Raw genomic sequence first — 20,805 nt, 5'->3', positions numbered from 1 at the left:
AAATAGCACAAATGACACAGTACAAGTTTGTTAATTGGCTATTCTTTGTACAGGGCTGTGTTAAATGTCTCCCTCGTGTGTTTCCTTTACTAATCAAAACCTGGAAAACAAGGAATTAAACAGAATAGTTTCCTTTATGATAAAATGTAGGGCTGCGAATCTTTAGGTGTCCCAAAAAATCTTGTATAATTGTAAAGGTTTTATCAACTGAATGATTTAAACACACAAAGGTTAAATCCAAGAGTAAGAACATTTATTTAAGCTTGCACACATTTGAACCAGTACAAATATCTTCTCACTCAATAACAGAATACATTAGTATTAAAACAGGCCTAATAAAATGAGAAAAGAATATAAACTGATGGACAGATTGTTGTTTTGACGCCCTATAGGACAATCTTTAGTGCTGAGGGCAGGTTAGCTTACAGCAGACCCCAAAACCCAATGTCTCAATACAGGGAGATCCATGCCTCTTCCATACCCCCCCCCCCCATTCTCTGGTCATTCATTTTACCGCCAGTGTTGGATATGCTTTATCCCTGCTGCTGGTCAAACTGAATGAACTACACACATTTCCTTTTGGGAAATGAAGATTGTCAGATATGTTTGATAATTATGTTTGATGATATCACAATTTAAGTATTTAATACAAAAATGAAGGTCAACCACATTAGCCCTGGCAGATTTGACAATATTTGTCACAAAATGTAAAGATTTGTCCAAATCTTTAAGAAGAAAAAACAAAAAAGTATAATATAGAAATAGCACAAATGACAGTACAAGTTTGTTAATTGGCTATTCTTTGTACAGGGCTAAGTGTTAAGAAAATGTCTCCCTCATGCGTTTCCTTTACTAATCAAACCGTGGAAAACAAGGAATTAAACCAGAATAGTTTCCTTTATGATAAAATGACAAAAAATATAAACTGATGCACAAAAACATGTGTTGCAAATGGGGGAAAAAAACCCTAAACTACTCCATTTCAGTCCTGGTTGGCCTGTAGGAAGATGAAACAAAGATTTTCATGTTATACAAGTGGTTTAATTACCCATATAGGGGTGCAAATTATCAATTAATTAATTGATCACTGATAACCTTATCAATGAATTAACCAGTTGGTTGATAAGCAGCATTCTTTTGTATTATCTGAGAATCTTAATTTCCCTCAATAGTGTATAATAATTGCAATTTGCTGATATACAGAAAGAATACAAAAGGCATATTCCTTAATAAAATATTAATTTGACTTTGAGATACAGGGCCAGGCAATGGTATATTTTATGAATAGAATTAAAAATGCACTGTCTTGTCTGTCACATCACATGCAAAAGCAGAGACGTTTCTGTAGCTACCAATGTGATCTACAAGCTCATAGCGCGGCACTCTGTGACTTACCAGTTTCTGTTCAAGCCTCAAGTGGCTGCCAGAGTTGATGCCGCATTTCGCAGTGAGGAGAAGGTTTGCGTCCCCTGTGAATTCCACATTCCCCCCTTTGTACAACACAGTCGCATCATCTGAGAATAGCTGATTTTGCAGGAAGGGCACTCTATAGCCGGCAGGGACAGCTTTCGCCTGCAGCTGCTGGAAGATATGAAAATATCATAGGTTATCCTGGCAATAATGGTGCTAAACCTTGTTAGATATTTATCATAGGACATATTTTTGTGATTATTTTCAGCTTTGTTAACGGATCACACAGAGGACAGCTGCTTGAATTTAAGTCCAACTGGCATTGTTGTAGTCTTTGAACCTGATTGTTAATAATAAATAAATGTGAAGTGCTCTTATCATTTATCACATTCCATGCTCAACCAATCAAATCACAACGTCATTCCGGCCAATCACAATAGAGTATGTGCATGCATAAAGTGAATGGCAAAGTGAATTTAATGTAATTTAATGCAATCAGATAGGACTTTTGTTAGGATGTATGGGCTGTCAAGGCCACAAAATAGTTTTTTGCCACTTAGTAGGCGTTGCAATATAACTTTGGGTATGATGATGTCAGGCGCATACACTCCATTTGCGTCCTCACTTGTCTTCAATGGTTGTTTACACAAACACATGAAGAAAAAAAGCAAAGCACACTGTACACACAAACAAGAGCCAACAACACTGTTGTCTGTCTAACTCTATAGGAGGGGGGGCGGGGCACAGTGACGTGTTCGGTATGATTTTAGCTTATTTGGGTGCCATCTTCCAGCCTATTTAGTAGGCTGCTAGGCTAGCTGCCAGTCTGTAGTTTGTAAGTTTGCTTGTCAGTGATGCTGGTGTGTACACGGTCACTACAGTACAGTGTACACTAGCCCTAGAACGGCTCTTGTTGTTACATACAGTATGTACAGTATTTCACATACAGAGCCATAGAACACGCTCCTTGATTTGTGGTAGAACTTTAACAATGTGATAAATTCTCCGTTTGTACTCACCCATTAAATTATTCCAAAGACGTGGAGTGAAAAATGGTCCTCTAGTTTTATATCCATGTGAAAGTTCTGGCACAAAACGCGTATTTAGTGAATTATCTCCACTTTTTCAAGAGATGCACACGGACGCCTTTCTCTCCGGCGAGGGGGGGCACGGGAATATCGATGAACCGATTTTAGATACTTCCTGTTGCTTACCAAAGACGTCATCACTAATTGACCAATGAAACACAAAAGTTTGGGTCACACAATTGGCAGGTGGTGTGATTAATTACCCAGCACCTATCGCAAAGCACCTGCCAATTGTGTGACCCAAACTTTTGTGTTTCCTTGGTCAATTTGTGATGACGTCTTTGGTAAACAACAGGAAGTATCTAAAATCGGTTCATCGATATTCCCGTGCCCCCCCTCGCCGGAGAGAAAGGCGTCCGTGTGCATCTCTTGAAAAAGTGGAGATAATTCGCTAAATACGCGTTTTGTGCCAGAACTTTCACATGGATATAAAACTAGAGAACCATTTTTCACTCCACGTCTTTGGAATAATTTAATGGGCGAGTACAAACGGAGAATTTATCACATTTATGCCGCACATGTTAAAGTTCTACCACAAATCAAGGAGCGTGTTCTATGGCTCTGTATGTGAAATACTGTACATACTGTATGTAACAACAAGAGCCGTTCTAGGGCTAAGTGTACACCATCTTCCATCTCTCTACTATCTTTGACTTTGACGACTCGGCTCTATGGCTCTGGCAAAATTACAGGAATCGATTATTTATTTGTTAAAATAAGTTTAATATCTGACCTTTTGATTGATTGATTGAAATATGTATTAACAGTTTGCAGAATTACAGTACATTTCAAGCACAAACTCAATACAAAGACTGTTAACTGTGAGTGGACAACCCAATTAAGCATTACACTTGTTTACAAGAGGGTCCACCCTCGGCTCTATAGCACTATACACTACACTATAGCAATTGATAGAATTTGTGTTAACAAAAAAATATCACTTACTCTTTCTACCGCCCAAATGAGTCCGCCAACAGTTGTACTCGGGTCCACCGTCACAGGAATTTTGCGTGTCCTGTGTCCCAGATGTGCACCAGTAGCAACGACTTCTACAGCGACGGTATGCCTGCGGTCGCGGTCGCAGCAACACAGCCAGTCCCAGAAGACAGGAAATTCAGGACAGCAATTCCACTGAAACACAGTTTAGAGATTAATTAAATCCAGAAACTCTCTAATCAACAATTTCTCATCTCTTGTCAACAAAGAACCATCCAACTCGCCGTGCATGTTCATAAAGCTTAAAGTAACACATAGCCCCTACATTAACTACTTCAGCCATATTTCACTTCACTTCTGCGAGCTCACGTGTAGGGCGGCCATTTTAATTTCATTAACTTTATATTATGTAGATTCTAGACTATAGTGGGGCCTACTTTTCTACTGCTGGTATGAATTAACACTTTTGAACAAATATATAGGCCTACAGAAAAAAATATCGAGGGGGCGGTGGTCGCTGGCGCCATTGTCACTAACAAAAGACTATAGTTTTAAGAACACATATACACTCACCAGATAAAGCTGCACACTGTTAACCCTAGTCTGCAACCAATTTATGTTGCGTGCTTCTAAAGCCTCATCATTAAGCAATGCATGTGCATCTGCAAGGTCTTTTTCAGCCTTTTCCTTTGCCATATCCTCGGGAGTCTTCGCGGCCGGCCCACTCATCGTCAAACTAAACTAGTAAAGTAGCACGTAGCAAGTAGCACTAGCAACCTAGCTAGTAGTAGCGACTCAGCGAGGTAACGAGGTTGAGGCTTAAGGGACGGGTGGAGACTAGTGGAGTGGAGAGGTGGTTCGCGTCTGAGGCGATTCCCTATGCAGGTTCGGCCATGAAGCCCCGCCCTCCGTCGCAGCCGCGCTCTGATTGGTGTGTGGAAAACTCATGACGGCCGCCAGCCTATAACCATGTACCTATTCTGCATACTGTCAATCAATCAATCACTCAATCAATCTCTATTTATTTTTTAATTGAGATTGTTGGATAGAGATGCAGTAACTCGTTTCAAGAAAACAATCAAAACAGAACAAAACAATCATCCACAACAATACTACATCATATCATATTTACATTTTATTTTTCATCTCGGTTGACCTATGGCAGTGATACCCACACTTTTTCATGTCAAGGACCCCCAAATTCACGCTAATTAGCCCGCGGACCCCCATTTGAAAATATATGGCAGGGACCCCCATAAGAGAATTGATTTGTAAAGCTCTAGCAGTGATTCTCAACCTGTTTAATTTTAAGGACCCCCGTTTGACATGCATTAGTCTACGGACCCCCATTTTATGGCATTTCTATCTCTGAGACCCCAATTTATATTGTCAATATTGACCCATTAACACTCTCAGAGTTACAGACCCATAAGGGTCCATTTGGTTCCGAACTATCATTTATCATGTCCCCGGACCCCCTTTGGGAACCACTGCTCTACGGTACCAAGTACCTTACCCCTGCACCTCTCTTTTGTCCTTATTTTTGGTGAGAGGAATTCATTGCTACAGAGTCTGCAAGTTGGTGATGCCCAAACCTTGCATGTCTCTTTTTATTCTCCTTGTCAGAGCAGTATGGGTGTTCAGGACTAAACTAAGTATGCACCCCACCAGTAAGACGCCCTGAGGGCGAGTAGTGACCTCGACCCTTGCGTGCACGCATCTGCAAGGGTGATGGCAGACTGCTGGACGAGCGCTGCCGCTATAGGGGGGGTCAGATCAACATATGGAATGAATTCTGTACTGGCCATATGGAGCGTGTATTGAGTGTACAGGGTTTGATTTGGAATGTCAGAACAGGTCAGCTCCATATAGAGATCTAACGGTGGCAGCGGGGGAAGTGTCTTGAGTGTACAGGGTTGATGAGGTCAGATGAACATATGGAATTCATTCTGTATTGGTCATATATGGAGCGTGTCACGAGGCGTGATGGACTGACTGACAGGTTTGGCATGACAGACTGACTGACTGACTTTTTCAGATTTATTATCACCAGCCCAGTTACTGAGTTACGGCCAAGTTTGGGCCCAGGTAGGGCCTTCGTCCTGTTGAGAACTCTTGCTGGCTCACTTTCGCCGGCTGCCAGGCCAGCTAATAACATTGAGGCGTGCCCGTCTGGAGATTGAATGGACACGTATCAGTCAAAACGGAGACATCGAAGAGGGTGGGGTCAGCTCTATATATGGAGATCTAAGGGTTTGAGGTCAGATGTAGAGTTGCTGGCCGGCTTGCAGATCTAGGTGATGATCTCGTCTTCTCCATATATGGCTATCTAGGGTTCGATGAGGTCAGTGTCGTAATCTTCATATATGGATATATTGCTCTTATTCTGTTAAGTGTTTACGTAACGTTACCTACTGTACCACGAGTGCTATCCATGGCGCTGAATTCTACCTTTACCAATGCAACCAGTGTTTCTCAAACATTTTCGTCAATTGGACCCCCAAATTTACATCGATTTGACCCCGGACCGCCATCTGAAAACCCATAAAAGATTTGTTTTTCTTCTTCCAAAAATGGCCTTGTTTTGATTGATTTAATTGATTATTTTCTCATTTCTACATTTGCATAAATAAAAGAAAAAGTAAGAAAAAATAAATAGCATAAAAAACGTTTTATTTTACAGGAGTAAACACTTCCCCCCCGGTGTTACTGTTTATATATTTCCCTATAGTCATGTTGCTAAACTATTAAAACCATATCAGGGATGGCTATGACTTCATTGCCATCATGTGGCTGAATTTGATCAAACTTTGTTTCATGCGCCAGTTGGACAGGTCACAGGTGTAGTGATAGCAAATGTGTATAATATTTTCTTTAAATCAATAACAGAATAGGTTAATGTATTTACATCTCTATACGTTTCCTTGCTTTTCACGGATTGTATCAATTCCTAACACACTGCCCTGCACTTTGGCTTTGTTGGGCAGCACAGTATGCTTGCCGATCTAGCCAACAAGCAATCTGCAAGTATAACCCAGAAATATTTTTGTCAGTAATAGTTTTTGTAGATCACAGCAATATATATATATATACAATAGCCATCCTTATTGCAATGAACTAAAATCAGTGTGCTATAATACTACCGTGTATTGCAAATGTCAAACAAAAACATAAATAGCAAGAAAAGGATAAATTGCAATGAAATATGTTAGGTATTTATTGTAGTTGCACTGAACTCTGTAATGCATCTTACTGTTACTGAGTCCCCCAGGGGCCAGGGCTCTATACTTGGTCTGGTCAAAAATTGTCATAATCTACAAGCTCACAATGTGTGATGTATTGTAAGTTTGTATCTGCTTGTTTCTCAGAATCATCCAAGCTTTTGAAGCTGTTGTAATATAATACAAAAGCGTTTGAAATTTGAGCCTTTAATTAAAAGGAAATGGACTGGAAGGTTCAGAGGAGCTGTGAGCCCGTGAGAATGAACTAATGGCCCATCATCACTTTGGACTCCAGGTGCAGCTTGTGTAACAGTGCAGGAGGGAGTTAGCAAAACACAGTAGTTTAAACAAGGCTGACGTGCCAAGGATAAATTTGTAACTCGAGCATGGAACATGTTTGTGTGTATAGCCTGTACTACTGTACCATCTGCTGCTAAGACACAGCTTGACTGTTCATTGTTGCAATGGGGAATATGAAATGTCTGACAAACACAAGATTGTGAGACACACTCATGTGGTGGCCAACTCCACCTACAACATTTTGTTCTTAGGCATGTCAGTTCGCTATATCCATATCCATTCACAAATCTAATACAACAAATAAACGTATGACGCCACAAAATAGGGATGGCAGGTTGAACATGGTTAAAACCTACTGAAATAATAGACATCATTTTTATGTCCCTGTCTACTATTACATGGATGACACCAGTATGCATTTCTTGAATACAGTTGGTTTCCGTTTAAGACACAATGTCCTCAAGTACTACATAGTTAGTATACTGATTTAGACAATGCTGCTTAATGTTTTATAATACAGTGTGAGGTTGGATAATGTATCACTCATTCACACTGGCACTGAATATGTGCTGGTATGATAGCACAATAAGTTGTAGTCTACATGACTGATATAAGAATAGTCATATTTTGTTGAGTCAATGATAGCTGCCAATAATTGGTACACATACTTTTGTTAAAAAGGCCATTTGTGTAGTATGTAAGTGTATATTGATTGTAATAGACTTCTTTCAAAAGGCTGGATGATTCTTCTAGCATCAATTAAAGATTCACCATATGATAACTTTAATAATAATAATGATGATAACTGTTTCTGAGAATTCAACACATAAAGTTAGCTTTTTAACCCGCCCATTACATAACTATCTCTACCAACTGTGAGTGAGGCCTTGAATTATTATTATTATTATTAACTGTGAGTGAGGCCTTGCAAGCCAAAAACACACATTCCATAACTAGGGGCTAGACAGGCAGAGGCTTTGGATATAAGCTGAGCCGTTGTTTACATTTCCTTTACATACTGTACTTGGATATAAGCTGAGCCGTTGTTTACATTTCCTTTACATACTGTACTTGGATATAAGCTGAGCCGTTGTTTACATTTCCTTTACATACTGTACTTGGCCTAGAGTGAAACTCCATCTGCCCTCAGGAGGATTCTAGTGTGTAAAGTGCATTAAGCTGAGAGACATTTCACAGTCTAAGAGGCCTTATGTGCAGCATGACTGTGATAAAACCTTGCTGTCCTCTGTAACTCACAATAAGATAAGAAGCTTTCATTTACATAAAAAAAGGTTTATATTTGTCACACAATATATACAGTACATTCCTTGATGACAAAGTACATAATTTACAACTAGAAAAAGTGACCTTCTGGGCACAGGTCTCCACCAGGATAGGAGTGTGTGTGATGTTCGGCAAAATGTTTAGGAGTAATATACATGACTACAGAGATCATGTGTATGGATTTGCGAAACAATGTGTTTTGCAGCAATCTGCATCATGGTGGTACGGAGCCTCTAGGGATTGCGCATACAAGTTGTATACAAATCGATGCAGTTATAGGTAAAAACAGGAATTGCCCTGTTATAGCGCCACCGTGAGGCTGATTTGGAAACAGGACGGACACACGCACACACACGGACACGGACACACGGACGGAGTGCAAAACATACTCTCTCCCCATGCCTTCGGCCTGGTGGATACAATAAAACTTATTCTACACAATAACACAAATGTAAAATATTTTACAGAAGCTTTTAAATAAGCTGACAAAACTGAGACACTGACACAATAATGATTGAACAATCTAAATGTACAGTACAACATTCTGTTAAGTGTGTAACAAAATTGTTCCAAGTTTAAACTAATAATAATAAAGCAAAGTAATTACAAGGCACTTTCAGTTTGCATTGCTTAAGTTAGCAGCTCCATTACAGCAATTCCATTTTAGACATAAACATGTAATAAATGCAATTTCTTCAAGAAATGTCACACTTTCGTTGCACAAGGTTATTCTGTTATCTGTTTTTCAAGAGACCCAAAAGACAAAACTTAAACTAAAAGCACTGTACACAGCAAAATGAAATGTGGTGGAATGTTTTACATGAAGTAGACAGAGTATGGACATGTAGACAGAGTATGGACATGGTAGCCAATCAGTAGACATAGTATGGACATGTAGACAGAGTATGGACACGGTAGCCAATCAGTAGACAGAGTATGGACATGTAGACAGAGTATGGACATGGTAGCCAATCAGTAGACAGAGTATGGACATGGTAGCCAATCAGTAGACAGGGTTATAAACAACCTGACCGGAGAGTAGCCTGCGTTTCAGTTCCTTCCACAACAAGCGGCGCTCTCTCTGGGAGCCTTTCATGAAGCCACGGTTTTCTTGAGCACGGCGAGAAAGGTATGGAATAACCTCGTTGACTGGGCCGTATGGAACATACTTATACACAGGGAAGCCTGCCTGACCTGTTCTCACATCATGGAGAAAAGAAGACAAACATGGAGAAGACCACGGTTAGCCCACAGGCTGTAATAACAAAATGAATTCCTGCACACACCAATTGACTCTGCCTTGAATTTATTCAAAACAGATGGACGTTTCGCACTGAAACTTTCAATCTGTTTTTAATTCATTGCAGAGGCAATCGTGCAGGAAGTTATTGTATCTTTTACATTTCTGATCACAGAAGTGTAAGTGTACGTGTTGATTTCAAATATTTAAACAATAAATATTTGAAAACATCGAAACAGTATATCTGTAAACCTTTGTAAACATCAGCTTGATATTTCTGATGAGCTAACCGCTTAACCCATTCTGACCGGGCACCCATTTTGGTGTTAGCATCATGTTATGCTTTAGCTATTTAAAAATAGCAGATCTACAAGCTCATATCGCGCCACCGAGTGGCGCGATACGAGCTTGTAGGTCTGCTATTTTTGAAAAAAATCGAAGAGCGACTGACATTTTTAGAATCTGATCTCAGGTCAAAATGGGTTCATCAGACCAGTGTGTGTCCGGCGGAAACCTCGTATGAATCTGATCTCAGGTCAGAATGGGTTAATGTACAAAGAATCAATGTAATATACATATCACAGGGTGATAAGTACTAAGATATTCCAGTATACATTGTGTAAAAGACTGCTAAAGACTAAAGTCTGAAACCCCGAGGTTACAATGACAATGCTGAATATAGATTGGTAAGTGCATATCTGGGAATAATAAAGACAGCATGACCTTTGTAAACTAGCTGACTCTGTCTGCAGGGTCTGCATTTTCGTTGGCCAAAATGTCACACGACTAAGTGATGTACTGTACAGTACAGACGTAAACATCTGATTACATAACACTATATTTAACGTCACTATTTGAGCAGTGAGCAACAACATACCTAGTGGGAAACTGATCTGGTCACACATGCCAAGCAGCTGTCCAAAGTAAACCTTATTCTCAGTGGGTAGCAGCCCCATCTCATTCATCCTGATGGGACAGAAGAACATGCATAATTCAAACAAAATATACACAGAAATATCTGTGTTGAACTAACTAACATCTGTTCATTTTAACATGTTACTGTACACGTGTACACACTCGCACACATAGATACATTAACACTGAGAATTTTAACCCATTTAGGACGTGTGGAGCCGTCCTAGCTAATCTATCCGATGGATTGCGAGGACGTGTACACACATCCTAGCACATTTTCAATGATATCAAACGAGAGAAAGATATTCAGATTTATTTTTTATTTTTTTGGGGGGTTGGCCTCTCCTTCTGCACCATACTCCTTGCTGTTCGTGCATGCGCGCTGCCGTTCACTTCCCTGTTTACCGCTCAGAAAGAAAGGCTTGTATCTCCTAATCTAGGGAGCTCTCCGTGGTTTTGACCAGATGGATATATACTAAGCTCTTCATTTCTGACTTCAACATGCCTCTCGTTTAAAATATGAACGCGAGGGATTATCGAGCGACTTTATCGTAATCATAGCGAGGTAAGCAAGCAACATTATTTTTCCCGTTTTTTGTACGGAACGGAAGGGGGGGCTTTTAGAGTAAAAGCTGCCATATCTGCCGGCACCCCGAGCTGCTATTTTCAAAGAAATCCCGGCGCTGATTGTGTTAATAGAACCTTTTAATCATAACAGGAACAAAAAGAAAAATGTCAGAGGACAGGCTTACTTCTCCAGGGTAAACTTCACTGTGTCTTCATTGTGGGACGCTACCATGATATTGGCCTTTCTGTGGATGTCGATCTCCTCCAGCACATACTCCAAACACCTTAACAAGAAAATCAGATGAGATAATTGGATACTGAACCACACTGCATTAATCACATAACAATGCTCAAAACTTTATAAAAAAGACATTCCAAAACTGTTTAAAATAGCAGATCTACAAGCTCACAATGCTTTGTGATTAGCTTGTAGATTGGCTATTTTCACCAATTTTGCTTCATCGTACGATGATATATTTAAAGTTCAAGAACCAAGATTCAAGATTGTTATTGTTACATCTTGTATGAACACAAGAGCAAAATGATTTGGTTTTGGTTCGTCAGCAGCAATAACAACAGTAACAACAAAGAGAAAATAAATAATTGCTTACTTGTGGTACATTCTGTTAGTAGCCTCATAGTCTGGGTTAATTGGGTCTTCATAGCCAATTTGTTTGGCACGGTCCCTCTCTTGGTACATGTAGGCTCCACGGACCAGTTTGGCACCAAAGTACCAGTTCTCCCGTCTTGACAGCTCAACATCCACAGTTACATTGTCATATGCATCCTAAAGAGATCATAGAAAATGACACAATAACCACAAAAGTGTTGTTACTAATATGAATAAGTTGTAACATGACATAATAAACCATTAAAACCGGGAAAGAACCTGTGTCATTTTCGCGTTGGCTATTCAAAATTTGCAGATATACAAGCTTGTAGCATGCCACTTCACGCCACCGAGCTTGTACATCTGGTATTAATTAATTATTTTTGAAAGATCTTGAAATTGTGAGATCTACTGATTTAGAAGGCATTTGTAGCATCGGTCTCAGGTCTTAATTTACAGTGGTATATACAACCATGGACAAACCTGAAAGTAATGTATATGTAATGTAAGACAAGAAAGAAGAAAATAAACGAATACAAATTAACCACTTAAGCACTATATACTTTGTTGTACAACGAATAGAAGAAATATCAAAAACATATTCTAAAAGCTCAGATTTTCATGATGCCAAGATGAAAATTGTTAATGCTAACGCTTATATGAATATTTGTGAACATTCATTGTCATTGGCAAATCTTGAGACGTGTGGGTACAAAAGCTGGAGGGGCTAGCGTCCCTCAAAAATAAGCTAAATAGCAGATCTACAATTTTCACACCGCATCACATCAAGAGTCTTTTTCTTTTGTTACATTGTGATGCATTGTGAACTTGTAGATGGTCTTTTTCACTATTTGTCATACAACATATAGGGCTTACTTTTAAGTGGTCAACGTCGCCTCACCTCCTAATCTTTCAAATGTTACAAGAAGTAAATAATCAACAATTCCATTCTGTAAAATGCCAGGTGATTACATGGCAAAATGTACCCCCCTCACCTTGAGATAACACTGGTATGTGTTGAAAATAACAGACTTCTCTCTGTTGAATCTCCTTTGCATTTCCAGGGTCAGTCTGCTTATAGCAGGCTGGAAATATGTCTGCTCAGCATCCACCATCAGCCTTACTCCATTTTCCAAAGCATGCTGGAACATACACATGGTGTATTTAACGTCATGTTGTTATCAGTAAATCCATTTCATTCTAGTTTGCTTTGCTTCTTTTGCTGTAAGTGGTTGAAAGACTTTGTTATGCATTGAAGAAAGGTCTTGAAAGTAAACCCCTTTGGATGCACTATAAGGTACATTTTTAAGGTAAGGCATTTTAGGAAAAGCAAATAAATTGAAATTCTTTGTGTGTGTGTGTGTTTGTGTGTGTGTGAGTGTGTGTGTGTGTGTGTGTGTGTGCGTGTGCGCGTGTGCGTGTGTGTGTGTGTGTGTGTGTGTGTGTGTGTGTGTGTGTGTGTGTGTGTGTGTGTGTGTGCGCGCGCGCGTGAAATCTTTCAATTGTAGAAATAAAACACAAGTGAGCAGAGGATATTACATTCTAATGTACTATACTAGCATTTAACTCCCTTTTGGAAGTAGCTGGAGAAATGGATGTTGTAGCCTAAGTAGGTCCTAATGAGCTGTGGGCTAACAGCAGTAATGGACTGGTACTGTAACATATTTTACAATGACCATGATAATCCATAGCCAGTGACAAAACTAATGCACAGGACCCAGCGGTTGGAACCCATGCTAGAAAATCCACAGCGTATTGCTAGGACACTATGTTAAGTAGTTTGCTTATTTTGGGCCACAATATAACCTTGGTAACTAAAATTGGCATCCTTATCCACTGTATTCATCATATGACACAATAACACACAACTGAAAACAACCGGCAGAACTGCCCTGGTTGTTGTTTTTTTCCCCACACAAACTCATCTGTTTACATACCAGTGCACAAATAGCCGTGAGCAGTGCAGATCAGACAGGTGAACATTCCACCCAATAAATAAATAATAAATCGTCCAAAATTCAATAAACAGATATTGATAAATCGGTAATACACCGATTTTTCGACAGTAACGATATATCGGTCGAGGGTTAGGGTCTAATTGTTTGTGTCATGTGTACATCCACTCAGAACACGGATATTATGTGCAGATGAAGTGACATATTATCTATGTATTTACTGTACCTTGGCAAGAACATCAACTCTTTGTAGCATTCTCTTCATCTGCCTTTCCTCCTCAGCTGTAAACGTTTTCAGCAGCGGTTCCAGTTGGCCAGTCTACCCACCCAACACAGAAAACAAATCAATCGTCAAATTAGATTAGATTTACACTTTGTTGATATCAAGGGTGTATTTAAATATTGTAACAATTAATGAACATGATGTATACCAAAAAAAATGAAGTAACCCATTCAATACCCTGAATGACTGTCTGCTTGTGTGAATGTACATATTCATGTTTAGAAACCTCACCTCTAGGTTTGGGACCATCAGCAAACTGGATATGTTTGTTGTGTCATTAATTAAGCTGTTCCAGTCAAGTAGATCAATTGTCCTAGGGTGAAAAGTGTACAGAATGACAGAAATGTAATATACTAGACTCTTAAAAACTTTTCAAACCTAATGACACAACAATAATCTGTAGAAGAATTACATTATGCATTTGGTATAATTTATTACAAGTGGAAGGCATAAAACTAATTAGCAAAATGTAAAGATTCAAAATCACTTATATGGTAAAATTAACTGAATATCTTACCCTGAAGATCCCAGTTTTTCTCCAGTAAACCAATTATCAATGGCATCCTTTTTTCCAACACCCAATTTAGCCAAACTTTCCTGAATGGAAATATTACAGTGATATTACTTTTTAATACTAGACCTATATTAGGTGGCAAATAATGGTGTGGGTTTTTTTTCTTCTCTTTAATTACATTTGTTTTCAGCTTAATGTTGTATCAAGGGGATAAGTCTGTCATGCATGTCTGTGTAAGGAATTGGTGTATGCATCGGTTTCATGACCATAATGAACATTATCTTTGCTTCAGGAAAAAATGTACCTTCAGTTGCTCAAGTTCAAGTTTTTGTTCCAAAGCAGTCATTCCAGATTTTCCCTGTTGTTCTGCAAGAAGGTTGAAGAACTGTCTCCATTTCACCAATACTTCTGAGAACTCAAGCTGTTCAGGAGCAACAAATCAGTAGATAAGTTAAAGTGCTGTCTTTGTGGCTGTAAAGCTCTCTGTGTTGAAACTTTCAAGGTTAAATCCAAGTCACTGATTTATTTGAAGAACTTCAAGAATGAGAATAATGTAAACATACCAGGAACTGTGGTCGGCCAAGAGCAGTCATCTTAATAGCAGAAAATCCATCTACAGAGCTTCCTCCTGAAACGTGAAAAGAAGTATATTAAACGGGTATATATTGTCCAGAACCACTATACACACAAAAGACAGAATCATAAAACATTGCATCAGACTAACCATAAAACCATATATACCTAGGCTCTATACTAGGTCCGCTCATTTTCCCCTCGACATCAAATCTCTTTGCCAAAAATAGTTGATCTACAAGCTTACAATGGGTTGCGTTGTACTGCGTGAGTAAGTAGATAAGCGATGTTTGGCAAATGTTTGCCCCAGAATAGACGCATTTCCAGACAACGTCACACTGATAAGAACCTGTATGGGCGCGCAGGTCGGAGGAAAAAGAAACCGATCGCTCATTAGGTTCAATGTTATTATGTAAAAGTGGTCACAGCACTGACGTGTAAAAATGCATTTCATCAAACTTTCAGATGCTGTTTTCCTCCCAGTGTGGAAGAAGAAGGTTTAGGGTGGATGGATGTTTACTGATCTCCACTCTTGAAATATGAGATCTGTTTGGAATTGATTACATGAAACCGGCACCTGCGCATGCAGTCTCAATGTTTGTACACAAGAAACCCATCTATAGGGACCGATATGGTTAATGGGAGTCATATGGTGTATGATGAATGGAAATTAGTAAATGGTCAGTGTACAAAGTACAAACTGTACATGGACAAACCTGAAGCTTTAATGCAGTTTATGAAGGTCTCCATTTGGTTGTCACACTTGGCCTCATCTGCATAGAAGTAGGTGCGAGCACTGGTCACACCGCTACGTCTGTCCCCAAACTGACGATGAGCCTTGTACTTCTTCTCACGATGTCCTACGTCTACAGTCAAAGGATAACAATATTAGCTGTCTATCTGAGCAGCAATCTTCTCAAGCACCCAAGCCACTAATAGGAAAGATCTAAAGAACCCATATAAAAGGAACGAAAAATTGTTTAGATTGTTAAAATGTCACTACAGGTCATCTGAGGAACCTTCAAAACATTACTTGTAATAAATGCGTTCTAATGGGAACCTTTCTTCAAAAGTACTACCACCACCACCATCAACACCACCACCACCACCAGTAGATATTACTACTACTACTACTATACTACTACTACTATAATTACTACTAACATCTATTACTACAGTACTAATACAAGAATAATGTATCAAAGAATCAAATGTAACCCAATTTAACTGATATTTAATACATACAGTATCTACAAGGAACAAGGACACACCAGGTTAGATCACAATGAAGAGACATATATTAATAACCCAACGTGCAAGTGAACTTAGAAGCCATGTGGTTAATGTCCCGTAACCACATGTACCCCAGCCTATTTAGATCCAGAAATAACCAGCCAAGTCAACTTGCACGCACATGACTGTGCAAAGTGTGCATATCAATGTGGAGAGTTGGAAATGTGACAGGTTGCTATTTAGGCCTTGCTGGAGTAACCCAACCATATTAGTAACCCTGCAGTGCTGTTCTCCCATGCATATTAGGTAATCACCAAAATTGATTTTGCTCCCACTTCCAAATAATTACAAATCACGTATGATTTACTGTCATCAAGCTCCATTTCAATGAAGCATTCAGTGTCAGTGGCTGCAACAAATTAAACAAATTATTTTGTTGAAAATGAGTCAGACTGATTTTAAAAGAAGTCAACTAAGCAGCAATTAATAATATAAATATTAGTTTCTCCTGATGAACACATACCTGGACCCTCTTTCTCTGCTTGGGACACGCATGAACTGAAAGAGAGGGAATGCTTCATATGAGATTATTTTAATTTATTTTATTACCACTGTGAAAAAATATATATATATATAAAAAAAAGTTATCCAACTACATCACAAGAACAAATAATAGGATATTAGACGTCAAGTTGCGTCTATGCAAACATCCTGTAACTTTTAACTTGCTAAAGTGATGCAAATTCTATTCAGTAGACCTAATTTCTATAAACATGTTGTTGAAACACAAACACTGACTGTAGAGAAAAGGTGTATAACTGGTTGGTAGCCTACAGCAATAGTAGACAGTGTTCTTTTTTCCAAATAGCGTGCACGCTAAATCGCTCATGCATGTGTCGTGACTTGTGGGAGTCGTGCACACGAACGCGCGCACGCACACACGCACACACACACACACACACACACACACACACACACACACACACACACACACACACACACACACACACACACACACACACACACACACACACACACACACACACACACACACACATCACACACATCACACTAATGCACCAAGGGACCACAGTGGGAATAATCCTTCTGGCTTTGATTTATGTGCATGTACAGTATATGTATCATTATTGCATTTAAATATTATACCTGCATGATTCAATAAGGTTTTTAATCTCAGTCAGGAATCAGATGAATCACCTTGAATGTGTGAATAAGATGTGATAAGATCTTGGCAAATGTAATGCTGTGTTTATTCAGTGTGCGTCACTTTGCTCAAAAGAACTATTGCATGCACCGGCACATGTGACTCTAGTTCTTGTTGAATAACCAGCTCCTATTTCGTAGCAAATCAGAAGAGGGGGTCTATCCAAGCAGACCAATGGAAAGCAGTCACTACTTTGCCCCTGCATGCCAGGGTGTAAAAGTGAGCTTGTGTTTACAATTATGTCAGAGCAAATGAAAGAGAATGATATCATAAAATCAACAACAACCAATTATTCTTAAAGGCCAAATTGTTCTCTCTAATGTTTGTCCTGAAGGGCTTGCCCTGTACAGGGAAACAATATGATCTAGCTCATTGTTATAACAGGATTATAAGCTTGCATACAGTATCACGTGTATATTATGCAATGTTTTGGTTAAACTTTGCGTAGTATTGCAATTCTGGAAATAACTTATGCATGTCTAATGTTTTTTTAGGTAATCACTTGAAAGTGAGTCTAAGTAGTTGTTAATGCTTGTAGGCACCTAATATTATTAGGTGCTACTCGCTGCTGACGGTTGAGGATGAAGTTTAGATGTGTGCTTGAAACTGAAAGAACTGATGTCCAGAATGGACATCAGTTAAATTATATTTTAAATTTATATTTATTTACTGTCCAGAATCCTATACTTTGAATGCAAATGACATAAATAACAAACAGTCAAACATGGTGAATGCAACAGTCCCTGTCTGCAGTCGGAAAACTGTTTGCTTCATATCAGCAACACCTGCAATTCATTAGGGACAGGGTTAAATGCCCTCCCTGTAACTATGGCAACCTAGGCCTTGATTGATAAATATACATTGCCCTGTAGTGACATCATAGAGACAATAAGGAGGCTCAAATGGCTCTTGTATTATTAATGTGTTCTATATGGACATATTTAAAAGCCTATATTTTAGATGTGACTCTTTATAAAGTACTAGAGTGGTGGCCGTTGGGCACTGTCCTACTGGGAACGAAGCAAGTTGGAAATGAATGCCCCACCTACCACCCAGTTATTGTCTGTGTCTCTTTTATCTCCATATACAGTAGAGTTATTTGTCAGGCAAGGCCAAATATGGAGTCTATATGCTGATGTCAGAACAACATTTGTGATGTCAGAACAGGCTAGCTCGATATGGAGATCTGTCCAGACTCAGAGCCTATAGGCAGGACAGTGAGGGCCCCAGAGTCCAGAGTCGAAGTCGGTGGGGCGAATGGTTCTGGAGTTATGTGGATTTAACGTATACGCACACACGTGTAAGAGACTTGGTGCATTTATAGATAGATTTGCCTATTGTAAATGTCAGGTGATCACTTTCAGCAGACTTATATTAGACTATAGCCTATCCACACTTTTCATGGGCTGTGTGTGCTCCAGTTCCTGTTGATTTCATTGGATATCATTGGTCATCTGACCAGTTTCATTGGCTTTCATTGGATCAAATCGACAGGAACTGGAGCACACACAGCCCAGGAAAAGTGTGGATACTCAAATATGGAATGATGGAAAAAAAGACTCACTCCATCTCCTTGTTCGCTGCCTCCTCATGTGTGAGGTCCTCTTCTACGCTGTAGTCCAACACCGCTCCGACTCCAAAGGCCTGGTTCTTGTGGATCAGGGGTTTGATGGAGTTATGGTCTTCCCCTGCCACGAATTGTCCATAGAAAGTCATCTTCATCATCTTCTCAAACAGCCACTTTCCAAAGACCTTCCTGCTGAGGTCTATTAACTGGTAATAAAATAAAATAAAAATATTATTATATCATTCATTTTTGTCAGTTGCTTACTTGTTATTCAACAATATGAAGGTATATAGGCCTACTCATTTATCTGCATTGTTTTCGTTTGTGTGTTGTTTTCTTTTGTTGTTTCCTTTGTAACACAGTTTTGAAAGGTGCTATATACAAAGTTTTAGTTATTATCATATTAGGCTATTATTATTATTATTATTATTAATAATAATAATAATTATTATTATTATTACATACATATGAATATGATGGTATTATATTACCAAATAATGTGTAACCTATCCTTGGCGAAGCATATAAGCCATATAGGCTACATCAGCAAGCAAATAGTAGCCTACGCCTACCTCCTTGTTCTTGTCTACTAGCACGTCGATTGTACAAAGCTTGAACACCAGGAGACTTCTCAACAGCTCCAAGTTATTCTTGCTTCTGTACGCTTCTTCAGTGTTGTCGAAGTCAATTTCAACCTTCTTAGCCGCGTCGACGTCTTTAACATGTTTGCTTGGACTGATAAGTTCAACCTGGACAGCTTTCACCAGCGTGCACCCATCCACCACGGCATGCTCTTTCTCTCCAACTTCTTGGCTCTTGGTGGATGCGGCTGTTGAACGAAACCTTGTAGGCAAAATCCAAATTCTCCTAATATTGCCCGAGGTCGCCCTAAAAAGGGCTGGTGCTAATTTAGTGTACGACATTAGCTTATATAGAGAGAGTTTTTAAATTAATATGGCCTATTGCGTTAATGCGTTGAGAGTTGTACACAGCCTGGAGGAAACCGAGGATGTGAATGGTGAATGTTGACTCGTAGCCTATTTATAAGGTTGGTGGTAGCGACCCACCCACAAGTTTCTTTTTCCCTTTTTTTGTAATGGCTGCAGGCTGTGACAGCCCAAAACTCTGACGCAGCACAACAAAACACCAATGAATGATAGATAGGCTGCCCAGAAGACCCATTCATATAGACAGAGAGAGGAAATTAACTTGGATGCAAAGCTGTTATGATTATGCCACTGACAATGTCTAAAATAAAAAAATAAAAAAAATATGTTTTTTTCTTCTTCTCTTCTTGGTTTTATGTCCAAAAATATTAATTTGCACATAATTGTGTTTATAAAAGAGGTAGTATACATTTGATTTCATCATGACGTAAAATAGACACTATAAGTCGATTTGCTCAGACACTATGACGTAAAATTGTCCATTCATTGTCAATAGGAATTTAAGTTTATGTAGACAAAAATCACACCTGTGTGAAGTGAGGGGCGCTAATATATTAAGGTCTAACTCATGTTGATTAGGTGATGTGATGGTGATGTAAAACAAACGGTGCCAACACAAACATTAAATGCCATTAACAATAAAGAGACAATATGACAAACATTGAACTAAAAACAAACATGAAACCTGTAGCCTATATAGGCGCCCCAAAAATGAACACTAAGTCGATTTGCTCTAGACACTAGGTATTGAAATATTTTGATTGATTGATTGAAATATTTATTAACAGTTTGCAGAATTACAGTAGCCTACATTTCAAGCACAAACTCAATACAAAGACTGTTAACTATGTGAGTGGACGACGTAAAATTGTCCATTCATGGTCAATGGGAAGTTAATGTCTGTGTAGGACAAAAAAATTGACTTAAGCCGATTTGT

General features: G+C 39.0%; 1 protein-coding gene and 1 long non-coding RNA gene across 4 annotated transcripts; both read right to left on the bottom strand.

Annotated features, from left to right (window-relative positions):
- Positions 1–231: 231 nt before the first annotated feature.
- LOC310878765 lies at positions 232–6,260 on the bottom strand. Its single transcript, XR_014570920.1, has 3 exons — positions 3,444–6,260; positions 1,396–1,581; positions 232–997 (listed from the first exon to the last, which is right to left on the bottom strand). It is a non-coding gene; the product is annotated as an uncharacterized lncRNA (long non-coding RNA).
- Positions 6,261–8,993: 2,733 nt separating this feature from the next.
- On the bottom strand, positions 8,994–19,923 carry prodha (proline dehydrogenase (oxidase) 1a). 3 transcript variants are annotated; one of them, XR_014570998.1, is made up of 16 exons: positions 19,494–19,923; positions 18,919–19,127; positions 16,653–16,687; positions 16,497–16,538; positions 15,613–15,762; positions 14,887–14,951; positions 14,628–14,744; positions 14,327–14,406; positions 14,041–14,122; positions 13,753–13,845; positions 12,567–12,713; positions 11,573–11,748; positions 11,147–11,245; positions 10,357–10,445; positions 9,191–9,433; positions 8,994–9,121 (listed from the first exon to the last, which is right to left on the bottom strand). XR_014570998.1 is itself a non-coding variant. In XM_083793960.1 (15 exons), the coding sequence occupies exons 1-15, from the start codon at positions 19,842–19,844 to the stop codon at positions 9,243–9,245; spliced, it is 1,926 nt and encodes a 641-aa protein (XP_083650086.1). In that variant the 5' UTR covers positions 19,845–19,923; the 3' UTR covers positions 9,097–9,242. The 3 variants fall into 3 exon arrangements, 2 of the variants coding, with proteins under 2 accessions (XP_083650086.1, XP_083650087.1); XM_083793960.1 differs by having other exon boundaries at positions 9,097–9,433; XM_083793961.1 differs by lacking the exon at positions 16,497–16,538 and having other exon boundaries at positions 9,097–9,433.
- Positions 19,924–20,805: the final 882 nt, after the last annotated feature.

The sequence above is a fragment of the Protomyctophum parallelum genome, assembly GCF_964188405.1.
Source record: "Protomyctophum parallelum genome assembly, chromosome: 21".
In the NCBI taxonomy this organism is placed as follows: domain Eukaryota; kingdom Metazoa; phylum Chordata; class Actinopteri; order Myctophiformes; family Myctophidae; genus Protomyctophum; species Protomyctophum parallelum.
This window is presented reverse-complemented; position numbering and strand designations above follow the sequence as displayed.